The sequence below is a fragment of the Bactrocera neohumeralis genome, chromosome 6 (assembly GCF_024586455.1).
Source record: "Bactrocera neohumeralis isolate Rockhampton chromosome 6, APGP_CSIRO_Bneo_wtdbg2-racon-allhic-juicebox.fasta_v2, whole genome shotgun sequence".
Classification (NCBI taxonomy): Eukaryota; Metazoa; Arthropoda; class Insecta; order Diptera; family Tephritidae; genus Bactrocera; species Bactrocera neohumeralis.
In genome coordinates this window covers 28,471,103-28,484,312 of record NC_065923.1, presented here as the reverse complement: position 1 = coordinate 28,484,312, position 13,210 = coordinate 28,471,103, and the positions used below count along the sequence as shown (strand labels likewise).

Genomic DNA, 13,210 nt, shown 5'->3' with positions numbered 1-13,210 from the left:
TTAATCTGGTAGAGCAATGGGCCACACATAGACCAGTTTTGGTCCTTTGCGATACCAGTTTGAGTTCAGTTACTAGGTCATGGACCTGGAGTAGTCATCCTTAAGGAGGCCTGAGCTTGACGCGAATTTTAACAGACTCTGTGACATCACTACCCTTACCTCCATACCTCCTTCATTGAATCATACCGCGGGGACCCCATATGCTTATAGCGCAATCTAGCCAATGCGAGGCAATTGCACAAGAGATGCTCTTTTATTTCCCTGATACCCTACTCTAGGCATTTCCTACAGTCTTCTCGTTCTGTCATCCCCATTCTGCGGGTGTGTGTCGCCATAAGACTGTGACCAATTAGTATCCGATCCTATAGGATTTTGTGTAATTTAAATCTACCGTTCTGCACATAACTTTTGCAGTTTTGCACGCAGATAGGTGGTTTCACCGGCTTTTGATTTTCTTTACCATGCTTTTCCCCAGATCGTCGTAAAGAACAATGCATGGCTTTCCCAATTTTGATCACGTTTTCGGGCGTTAGCCGTACACGTCCTTGGCAATCTCGTCCACTATTTCATTGCCCTCGATGCCTTTGTGGCCTAGCACCAAGTAGAAATGAATTTGCTTGTTTCTGGCAACACTTTCCACTGCTGTCCTGCTTCCCAAGACACTTCTGGCCGATATGCAAAACAAGGTTCTTGCCTTGATTGCTGCTTGATGTTGGCTGGCTACGTAGATGTTGACTGCAGAATTGCCTGAAGGTGCATTAAAGGCCAGCTCCGCGGCTATCGCTATAGCAAAGGCCTCAGCTTGAAATATACAGCAGTGGACCGGCAACTTGAAAGGGTACCTTCTGCCATATTCTTGTCAGTATATTCCCGCACCAACTCCATTATCCATTTTCGAACCATCCGAATAGATGTTAAGAGTGGTTTGGAAACTCCAAAGCGGAATATCTTCTAGTATTCTTCAACAAAATTTTATGACATCCATGAAATAAAAACCATTAGGCAACTCAAACGAAAGCTGTTTTCAAATACTCACGAATGCGGCCGGAAGAACTGAGAGCTCTCTCTTTCCACATTTACCCGCAACAAAGGGAGAAAATGGCATGATGGCGCACTGTGAAATAATTGTCGCTAAAAATAAGCATATGTACGTTTGTGATGCCATATAATTTTCTAAAACTGGGTCAGCAATTACGCAATGGACAAATCAATCAGCGCTCACCGCACCGGAAAATAATAAAATGTTCAAGTACATACTATTTGTTTTTTCATAGATATGTTTTTGTTTTATGAAAAAACTCGTACTAATACTTGTATCTAGTTGAATATAATAGATACCGACAATTGGTTGGTTGGTTGGTTGGCTCACCGAAAGTCATAATCATAAACCAAAATTGCCAAACACAAATTATCTGAACTTTAAATACGAGATCGGTTGGATAAGTCAGTGCTATTGGTAAATAAGAGCTCTATGAGACTATTGAGACACAAATTTTTGAATCAGAGTCTCCTTATACTTGTAATCCTCCTAAACATTTAACCAGATTTTTTGTTGTTTGAATAGTCTTTTTTACACAATTGATAAGTGAGTCAGTGATCATCCACCCAACTAAGATCCGTCCAAATGAGCGTAAATTCGACATTTCCATCGTCTTGATTAAAAAGAAGATATCAACAAAAAGAAAATGGGTTCAAGACTTTTCTAAATTTTTGAGCTTTTGGAGATATCAACAGTAGCAGTAGTTGATGGATCTTTTGTTCAATTTAAATAAACTAATTGGGTCTTGTCAGAGTAGATTTAGACCTGGCAAATATCATAATCATGGGCCAGATTTTTACAAAACGTCAAATACTAGGGAATAACCTCGAACACTTCAAAATCCTTTTCGATAGTACTGACTAGACCTGCCTACGGTTAATCAGAACTACATAGAGCACAATCAAAATCAGGAAGAATCTCTCCAAGACGTTCAATACCAGACTAGCTTTTAGACAGGGTGCTTCTCTCTCTACGGTCTGTATGTTAAGTTAAGGAAGCACTCATGGCATTCAGGACAACTGTTCTCCATAAAGTCTTTGGAGTCGTAACGAAGTTAGATGGAATCACGAACTATATGAGCTCTACGGCGACGTAGAGTACGCATAGAAGGTGTTTCTAGTGGTCCTTCAACTTTGCATGGACAACAGAAGCAAGAGCTCACACACATTCAATGGAAGTACCAACTACATACGGACCTGCCTGTACTTGGATTGTACAACTGACGGGACCACGCAAAGTATAGAGGCAACTGGCGAAGTTTTGTGTTCTTGGCCCAAACCAACACTATGGACTAGCACTAAAAGCTGTTCAAGTAAGATCTCTGTTATGATCAACCATTTAACCTAACCTAACCGAACTAAATCTAACCTAAACTTGGCTCAGACGACCTACCCACGGTTGCAGATGAATCAGGAAGGTATCTTACCGTATCTACGAGATTTTTAGGCAATACAATTATTAACAAAACCAGGACTTAACTTAGATAAAATCCTAGAATAGAGTATAGAGATATATGATAGTCAGCCTCGAAATCCAACGCAGAATAACTCTTGCCAACAGGTGCTACTTTGAACTGAGTAGAAATTGAGAAGTTAAGTCCTCTCTCTCTCAAGAAACAAAGATCAAATACTACATTTTACAAAAAAAAAATTATAATCTTTGTTTTGTTCCATAAACCAAGTATTTATAGCGCTCGCCATAACAAATAGGTATTTACTCTTACTTGGTCATTTTTGAAAAGTAAAAATAATTATGAAAATTTTCGAAATAAAAAATATTTATTTTTCAAAATTCCTGCAAGTATGATATTTACCTGCTGGGTTAGGTGTTGAAAGAAAAACAATTAGCAAAGTGCACACAGACGCACTCACCCACACCCACAAATAAACATACACACACGTCATAATGTGTGAAACGCTTGGCCGAAGGAAAGTTGTTTTCGTTCGAACGCCAACAATTTGACATCATTTTTGTTTTTGTCCGTGACTTTTGTTGATTTGTGGTGTCATAAACGATAGTTCATTCATTTATTTATACAAATTAAAGAAAGCCAGAAAGCCAAGAAATTAAAAGAGACAAATGAATTTTCCTATCGACAAGCGAGAATGCGTGTGTGTTAGATGCTTGTGTCTTCCGGATTTGTCTTACGACATTTCTCTCTAATCTATGGCAGCGAATAAACCCACGCAGTGGTTGTTGTCATTGTTGTTGTTGCTGTCGAAAGCGCTGACTCAACTTTTGCTTTCATTCTTTCGTTATACAACTGTTGCCTTCGTCTACATACATATGTATGTATGTATGACTTTCAAGAATCTACAGGTATTTGACGCCTTCAAATTGTTAAATTTAGACCAACAATAATGTGACCATCAATGATTGACGACAGCCATTAACCTTTCAACGCTTTGAGCTTCAGGGAATGAAATTTTCAAAAATAAATCTGGCGCCTATTTAAAATATCTCAGGACACGTGCTTATTGTGGAATTAGTCGATTTCCTGAGTCCGGCCAATCCTTCGCATTAAAAATATGGTTGAGGAGCTTTAATACATCGTTTATATATCCGTACAATATAGTTTCAGCAGACACTTTAATCTATAATTTCTCGAATCGGACGATCCATTCCGAGGTTCCCTGCTTTTTTTTAACGAAAAACCACAGAAACTTCAAATTTAATGGCGAATGTTTACTATCATTCGAAAGGCCATTCTTTGGTATTTATTTTTTGAAGATTATCTCTTTCAAATGTTGGCCGCGGCTACGTCTCAGATGGTCCATCCGTTGAGTCCAATTTTCGATGACTCGTTCGAGCATTTCGACTGATAACTGGCGAATGACACGCTTGATGCTTTGCTCCAAGGCATGAATTAAAGCGGTATTTTCCGCACAGACCTTATACTTTACATATCCCCACAGGAAAAAGTCGAATAGTGTGATATCACACAATCTTAGTGGTCAATAGACCGACCCTAAACATGAAATTATCTGCTCACTGAAGTGTTATCTCAATAAATCCATTGATTGATGCGATATGCGGGGAAGTGGCGCCGTTTTGTTGAAACTAAATTACGCCGAGATCATGAGCTTCAATTTCAGCCATCAAATAGTCGGTTACCATGACACAATAACTGCCGCCATTGACGGTTACGTTCTCACCGGCATCATTTTTGAAGAAATATGGACCGATGATTCCACGGGCCCTCAAACCACGCCAAACCTTGTTTTTTCTGGATGAAATGACAACTCTTGAATCTCTTCAAGTGGCTCTTCGTCCCCCCAAAAGGGGCAATTTTGCTTGTTTATATACCCACTAAGCCAGAAATGGGCTTCATCGAGACCATAGAGCGAAGCGATCTCGCTTGGGAAGGTCGCGCGGCTTCAGTTCTTGAACAAGCACTAGGGTCACCTGTTATTAGGCCCTCTATAAGATTTGTCAGTTTAGCAGATTCAATAAGATCTTAGGTATCAGATAGCATGCCGAAGATGATGAAGGTTGCCACCTTATCGATATTTTATAGCATCAATGGACTTGAGGAGGTGAAACGCAAGTACAATTGTGAAAAATATTAAAAATCTTCATTCATTCTCAGATAAACTTAAACCCAAATTAGACAGAAATATTACATATAACGGTACATACATATGTATGAGCAAAATGTTTACGAGATATATTTGTGGCTCAGCTCGAAATAACTCATCTGCTGTAATTTATGACGCAAACCTGTGAAATATTTGCAGCTTGCAACACATCATGCAACGCTGGCTACACAACGCCGACTACCATCTTCACCGCCTCCTCCCCCTCACTCGCACCTCAGCTAGTTGACTAGTTTGTTTACGTTATTTCGCTAGTTTCGTGCCACACACACACAAGCACATTAAGTCATACACGCTTGCAGAGGCAAAGATTGCCATGTGCACGTCACTTGGTTGCACGCGCCTTGTGGCATTGTTGTGCGGCATGAGTTATTAATTAGGAATGCGGAAGCGAATATATGGAATTTGTTGTCTTGTCACTTTTGTTTTTTATGTTTTTGTTGTTGTTGTTGTTCATCACATTATTGTTGTGACATGGCATTGTGTTAGCTTCTGCCACATGCTTAAATTCACGTTATATACATGCTATATGTAGGTATATATCAACATGTGCGTCACGAGTTTGTGAAAATATTTTGTTTGCTTTCTCTCATTTTCTTTCCTTCTACACACAGTTAATTCCATTTCGCAAGCAACGTATTTGATGGATGGCAATTTCATGCTTTTAAAGAGACAGCAAGGAAGAAGCAAATGTTTCGACATACCCACACATATGTACATAGATGTGTTTGTGTGGGTATGTAAGCAGATTTCTGCAAAATATATACATATGTATAATGAACCAGTAAAATTTAGATAAACCCTGTTCTATAATATGATGAATATATTTTGTGTTTTTTTTTTTAGATTTGAAACCGCTCAACCTTCACAAGCGACAAAGTCTCGCTCCATGGGTTCTTGAAAAGTTCCAAGAAGATCCGACGTTTTTGAGCCAAATTTTCTTCAACGATGAGGCCCATTTCTGGCTCTATGGGTCTGTAAAGAAGCAAACTTTACGCATTGTGAACAAAGAGCAACCTGAAGAGATACAAGAACTGTCATTTCATCCAGAAAAAATTACGGTTTGGTGTGGTTTGTGAGCCGGGGGAATCACCGGTCCATATTTCTTTAAAAATGATGCCGGTGAGAACGTAACCGTCAATGGCGACCGTTATCGCGCCATGATAACCGACTATTTGATGCCTGAAATTGAAGCTCGTGATATCGGCGACATTTGGTTTCAACAAGACGGTGCTACTTCCCACATATCGCATCAACCAATGGATTTATTGAGATAACACTACAGTGAACAGATAATTTGACGTTTTGGGTCGGTCGATTGGCCACCAAGATCAGGTGATGTCACACCGTTAGATTTTTTCATGTGGGGATATGTAAAGACTAAAGTCTATGCGGACAATCCCACTTCGATTCAGGGTTTGCAGAAAAACATCACGCGTGTCATTCGCCAGTTACCGGTCCAACAGCTCGAACGCGTCATCGAAAATTGGACTCAACGGATGGACCATCTGAGACGTAGCCGCCGCCAACATTTGAAAGAGATAATATTCAAAAGAATAAATGCCACAAAAAGTTCTTTCGAAGGATAATAAACATTTCCCATTGAAGTTTCTATGTTTTTTCTTTAAAAAAAGTAGGGAACCTCTATATAGATCACCCTTTATTAATAATTTCTATATTATTAGTCATAAAAATTAACATTTTGTTTCTTAGTTTCCACTTAGCGGTAGTAGTAGTTGAAAACCACCTTTCAATCATCTGTAAAATTTGATTGAAAGACGATTTCTTCAGACAGAATTTTGTAAGGTTTGATGCCTTTTTTTCTACTCAGATTCTTAGATTAGATTCGGTTAGGTTTCGATGCGGATTTCTTCGGCGAACACACCGGGGATTCCACTTAGAAATTACAAACACTGTGCTGAATCATGTATCGACGAAGCGATTTGAACTTATCAACGATTTGTTGTAATGGCTACAACTATAAATGTTGATGCCAACAAAATCATCCGGTTCGACGGAAGTATTACTCGCATAGTATCTACTTCGCCTTTCTCTGGACCACTTTGGAAACAGTTTTTTCTCTAATGATATGTTTGCTGATACGATAAATCCTTGCAGTTTTTCTTTGAGGGTTTATTATCAGAGAATCATGATTCTTAAAGAAACACGTATCTCCATCAACTCCATCATTTTACAAACTTGGGTTGACTACTGCTCAAGCGCGAGAGGGCGCTCTCTATCAACTCCATCTTCTTGACTACTGCCGTCTTCAGCCAGGTTAGCCATGTAGCAGCAGATCTACTGCTTCGGAGTAAAACCTCCTTCAAAGAAGTGATCATTCATTCAGATAGCAGAGTGGCGATACTAGCCTCGAACTCATTAGCAGTGCATTCAGGGTTGGTCGAGGAGGGCGTAACATCGCTATCAATAGCATATTTGTGATAAAACTGGTATGGGTGCCAGGCCATAGCGGAATCGCAGGAAATTGCACAGCTGATGAGCTAACAAGGAAAGATACCACAGAACCGCTATCGGTAGAATGGGAGCGGGTCGGTGCTCATGCTTCACGGGAGCTTGGCTAGCGCTATCGGTATATTTAACTATCGCAAAGGCCTTTCGGCCCAAGATCAATCGCAAGAGATCTAGTGTTTACCCTCAGTAATGCTAGTTTCTTCCTAGTTGTGAGGCTTTTAACAGGTCATTGTCCTGTTGGCGTCCATGCTGTAAGGTTAGGAATGAAACAACTCAACATCTATTCTTGACTGTAGTGCGTTTGGGAGTTCAAGTCTTAGACACTTGGGAGCGCATACGATCAGACATCTCACCGAACTGACGGGAGTGTACGGCTACCAAGCGTGTTGCCAATTTATAAGTTCGAACACGGGAGTTCTCCTCTTCTACGGCTTCCAACTAAATTAAAGTGTGATAGCTGCAAATATCTTCTCCGTCTAATAAATGCTTCTTGCAGTCAACGATCCTTTAAGTACAGTCTACACATTCGCCGTGCAACTGCCAAAACAACGTAAGTACATATATACCACCGTAAAAACAAAGCAGCTGCAACATTTATTCCTCTGTCAACTTGCCACGAGTTGGAGCCACACAAAAGGTTCAATTGCAGCTGGAGTTTGCCATTCTCTGTTGCTGTTGTTGCATTAATGACAAAGTAGCGCGACGGCTACAACAAGAACAAACGCTCGAACATCTGCCAGGACGATTGTGTGACCCCTAGAGGTAATGTAAATGACTTGTTGCACGCGCTAACCATGCCACCTGCTTCATTTCACAAGCAGCTCAAGTCTGCTTCGTACCTTTTGCCTCAGAGGATCCCTTTTAAAGGACACCTTGATATGACAAAGCATTACTGCTGGGCATTGCGCGCGTTTACAACTGCGCAGTTCCTTAATCCTCTTCGCAAAGTAAGCAAAGACGGACGGAAATGTAAACAAACTGCAACGAGCGAGCAAATGCATTGCGAGGGCAACATCTGTTGCAGTCAAGCATTAATTACGCGCAGCTAAGATGCATGCTCAGGTAAGAATACTCACAGACGCGCTCCTGGCTTACAGGGGCTTGAGCCATCACCTGTTGATTGTTGCAAGACAAATAGGGGAGATTGCGCTCAATGTTATATACCTAACACATTCATATACATACACATACAAGTATATCATATATGTATTATTGTATGTACTATGCATATTCATGTATGCCTATTGAGTAAAGAAAAATTTGGTGTAAGTGCGAAAAAGAATTGTCATTACCGCAGCTGCCGTTGTTCTCATTTACCCTCTCAAAGACTCAGACATGGTAAAGAAAAATTGTGTAAAATTGCGTTAGAAAGGGTAAAATGTATTGCTAAAATTGCGGCTATAAAGTAAATTGTTATATAATCTAAGTCCCGAAAAAAATTCGGGATCCCGAATACTGAATTTTGCTAAAAATTTACATTATGTAGTAATTTTCTCTATTTTATTTTTTAGAAAAATATTTAATTGCACCCTACAAATCTACGGGATCCCGAAATTTCAACAGCCATATAGTGGCAAACAGTCCCGAAATTTGGACTATCATAAATTTGCATATTTTGAAGTAACGCTCAATTAAATGAAACTCTGCATTTTAAACACATTTTTTCTTCAGCAGTCCCGAAAGCTTTCAGCAATATACTTAAATAAGATTCTTTAAGATTATTAAAAAAAATTAGCAAAATCGAAATAATTTATTTATACACAAGATTTATTTTTGGTGTATCAGAAAACCGGAAATGTTATGGGATCCCGAAATTACATCTGCTTTAAATGTTTATATTTTGAGGCACTGTTTAATTGAATTAAAATCTTCGTAGAAATAAAAATTGTATTCAGGCTGAGTAGTCCCGAAAACTTTCGGCATCCCGAAATTCTCACTTTAACAATTAAGTTAAACAGATTTTTTTACTTTTGAAAAATTTTTTTTTTTTTTGGTCCTAGAAATATCAAAAATTTTCGGGATCCCGAAATTTCAACTGACGCAAATTTTAATATTTTGAACCACTGTTCAATTACAAAATATTAGCAAAAGCGAAATACTTTATTAAGTGTATTAGAAAACCCGAAATGTTACGGGATCCCGAAATTTCAACTGCCTTAAATTTCAATATTTTGAGACACTGTTTAATTAAATTAAACATTTCGTTTCACTTTTCACTTTTCAGTCCCGAAAACTTTTATCATCCCGAAATTTCCTTTTTAACAATTTAGTTAAACAGAATTACTTTACTTCTGAATAAATTTTTTTAGCGTCCTAGAAATATTGAAAATTTTCGGGATTTCGAAATTTCAACTGCCTTAAATTTTAATATCTGAAACATTTCGAAAAATTTTTTGCAGCCTGTTTAGTGCCAAGGTCTCCAGATACACTATAATCACCAGTATCTCCATACAGCGGAAATAAAGGAATCTTACAACAAAAACTCTCATTGTAGAATAACAAAAAAACAAATCTGTAGACACCAGTTGCATTAAAACCGCATCCATATTCAATTTCTAACAGTATCAAGCGCTTTATGCGCAGCAAAACTGTACTTTTCTCTTAGCTGTTGTAACCGAATATTGTTGTCTGCTTGCAACAACTTCATATTAACACCTTCACGCCCAAATGGCGCGCTAACTAACCGCGATCGAAGTAAACAATATTGTTGTTTTCCACCACTGATTGCTTCATATTTGACATATTTATGTAATTCACACCTGGTTATTAATAAAGTTGTTTTTTGTAGCGTTACATAGGAAGAACAAACAACGTTTGACGTATAAGAAGAGATTTCCTCTGTCGGTATTGAAAACAAGCTTGAACCTTTATTGGTGTCTACGCAACGAACTAATTAGGAATTGGGTGACGGCATTATAGGTTTTAGAAATATTGATATTGTATATAATTGATTGTGCAATATTCCTAGTAAAGAAAACAAATAACAAGAAAAAGGCTTGCCACCTGTTTATATTTTCCACTATATTAAACTAAAATATCCGAAAATAACATTAAAAAAAATTAAACAGAAAATTCTGGATTTTTTTTAAATGTTGCCACCTGTTTGAAAATAATTTTTTTAACAAAGCGACATCACGGCTTAAATATAATCATTAAGGCATTAAAATAAAAGAAGTTTAAAAAATTTTATTCAGAAAAAGTGTTGCCACCTATTTAGAAAAATTTAATAAAAGATAGGTTGAATAAAATAAATTTAAATACTACAATAAGGCTATAAAAAAGATATTTTGAAATACCAAAAATAAAAAATATTTTTGTAAAGGGTTGCCACCTATACATTTGCAAATCAAAATTTCATGCTTTAAGAAGTTCATCTTCAACAAGGGATATTGTTTGGATGTAGGAAATTGGCTGCTGAAATTCATTTTAATCGTTTCATTAATCGGTTCAGAATTGGCGTTGCCACCTATAACTTTTTTTGCATAATTAAGTTATTAAAATAATGAAATATTAACGTGATTTAAAATAAAATAGTAAATCAGTAATAAATATGAAGTTAATTACGAACATATAATTTCTTTATTACAAAAATATATATTTATCAGCGTTTCGATTCCACAACAACACAAATAACAGTTGCAATTATCTCAAAATAATACTTCCATCACCGAACATCTCAAATCAATTTGCGACACTTCATCTCATCCGCCAGCACCTTGCCCATCAAAGTTGGATTAGCTGTAACCAAAACATCTGCCTTTTCTAAAGCCTTCACTTTGTCGATGGCCTTGCCTTTGCCACCGGATATTATAGCGCCCGCATGGCCCATACGCCGGCCCGGTGGCGCGGTTCTTCCAGCGATGAAGGCAGCAACCGGCTTAGCCTTATCACCGGAATTGTGTTGCTTCAAATACTCAGCCGCATCCTCCTCGGCGTTGCCGCCAATTTCGCCAATCATCACAATAGCCTTTGTATCGGGGTCTTTGAGAAAAATGTCGATGCAATCAATAAAATTGGTGCCGTTGAAGGGATCACCGCCTATACCCACGCACAGTGTTTGACCGAGTCCATGCTGAGTAGTCTGATTGACCGCTTCGTAAGTCAGTGTGCCCGAACGCGAAACGACCCCCACACAACCGCGCTTATGTATATTACCCGGCATAATGCCGATCTTACACCACTCCGGTGCTATAATGCCCGGACAGTTGGGTCCAACTATGCGACTTTTCTCCTGCTGCATTAGCGCATCCTTCACACGCACCATATCATGCTGTGGTATACCCTCGGTAATGATGACGATCAGCGGTATTTCCGCTTTGAGTGCGTCCTCAACTGCCTTGAACGCACCCGGTGCGGGTACATAGAGCACTGTCGCGTGCGGATTTAAGGCTTTCTTGGCCTCCTCGACGGTGGCAAAGACGGGCTTGTCGAGGTGTTTAGTGCCACCTTTCTTGGGCGAAACACCGCCTACCAATTTCGTGCCATATTTCAGCGTCTCCTGACAATGAAATGTCGCCTGTTTGCCGGTGAAGCCTTGACATATGAGTGTCGATTCGGCGGTCAGCTTGAGGTTCACCCTCGTCTTGTTGTAGTCCGCGTACTGACGTATTGCTTTTAGTGGGATATTCTTTCGGCTTGTTGCTAACGCATTGCGGAGCACTGAAGGAACTATGCACATTTTGAGAAAACTCAAATGTTCTCGAAATTTTTACGATTTGTTATTTGTTTGAAGAATGAAATTATTTTATGTAAATAAATGTAAAGAAACCCTTTGACATTTAAAAATTGAATGTGAAGAATATTTCGAAACAAGTGTTTATAAAAGTGTAAATCAGATTAGGGGGCAAATAATACTCCGGTATTCTGGCCCATTTCGTTCGACTAGTACAGCGAAATCTCACTGGGTAAGCTCCTTAGTTTCGTCTTACAATTTGAAAGTCCCTCTAAATACATATTTTATAACAACTTAGAGAAGGAGCTCAACAGTTCGACAGAAAAGTGTAAGAATCAATCTGGTATCGTAGTAAAATAAGGTTCGGAGTATGAACGATTTTACATTTAAGACTTCTTTGGAAGAAGAAATATAATAATTTGATAATATCAAGACGAAGTTTTCCTCAGAATATCAACAGTAAACATTAGAAAGAGGCAGAACTGTAACATACAGAAGTTTTTGCAACCATATACATAGCTTTAGGTGAGACTCTGGACAGGAAATACAGCCAGTTGGAGGACTACACAGAAGTTGTCTTGGTCTCTTTTAAACAAACCTGTTTCATCGTTCCGCTTAAGACCAAATGAACGAAGAATTTGTCTAAAGCGATAGTAAATAAAAACGTTCTAACCTGATTATAAAGAGAAAAGTTGATTATGCTGGCTCTCACTTCGATCTCACGGAAAGTACATACGTAAATCTTTCGACCTGACAATAATAAGCAGGAAGTTTTTAAAGGGTTGTCTTATGACTTGCCTGGAAACTGAAATATCATCGCCTTTGATTAACATGTTTTACTCTCTCTGGCTTATATTTAGAACTAATTGGACCCGTCAAATCAGTTAAGTTGCCAGACCACAGGAAACTCTAAGGCTGTTGAGCCTGCTAGAAAAGGTAGGGCTGGAGCTTAGTGGGCTTCTAGCGGTTCACTACTGGAATGTTGGTTGTCAGATCAGCTCAACAAGCTTCGGTCAACTACCAGCAGCTGGGCAGACAGAAGGCCCTTCTGATCCTAAGCGATCTAGTGAACTCTTCGCTTTCGGCAAAATCTACCTCTCAATGGTAGTAGGAGCTCTAACTGGACACTGTCCGATCGGGATTAATGCCATGATGCGGGTAATCCAGGTGAAAAATCATCTGACCTAACCTGGACCGGTCAGAAAACGAAATACGAAGTAATAACGAAGTCTAGGGTTGTCTTATACCCACCCCCACCTATAAAAAAGCTTTACAATTGATAAAAAATTAAATAATAGAAGGTGGGATAAACTGAGATTCGATAATGAGACCTTTTCTGACATGGAAAATGTTGGACCGACAATGCAGTTCTTTTCCAACACACAATATTTCGCTAGATTCAAGGTACATAATTCCCAAAATGCTAGCTTC

At 38.8% G+C, this 13,210-nt stretch overlaps 1 protein-coding gene and 1 long non-coding RNA gene across 3 annotated transcripts in view; both read right to left on the bottom strand.

The window, feature by feature from the left end:
- Window positions 1-13,210, bottom strand: part of LOC126762634 (uncharacterized) — a 169,676-nt gene that overhangs the window by 126,254 nt on the left and 30,212 nt on the right. The window lies entirely within an intron of this gene.
- LOC126762633 (succinate--CoA ligase [ADP/GDP-forming] subunit alpha, mitochondrial-like) lies at window positions 10,746-11,865 on the bottom strand. Its single transcript, XM_050479510.1, has one exon. The coding sequence runs from the start codon at window positions 11,783-11,785 to the stop codon at window positions 10,784-10,786; it is 1,002 nt and encodes a 333-aa protein (XP_050335467.1). The 5' UTR covers window positions 11,786-11,865; the 3' UTR covers window positions 10,746-10,783.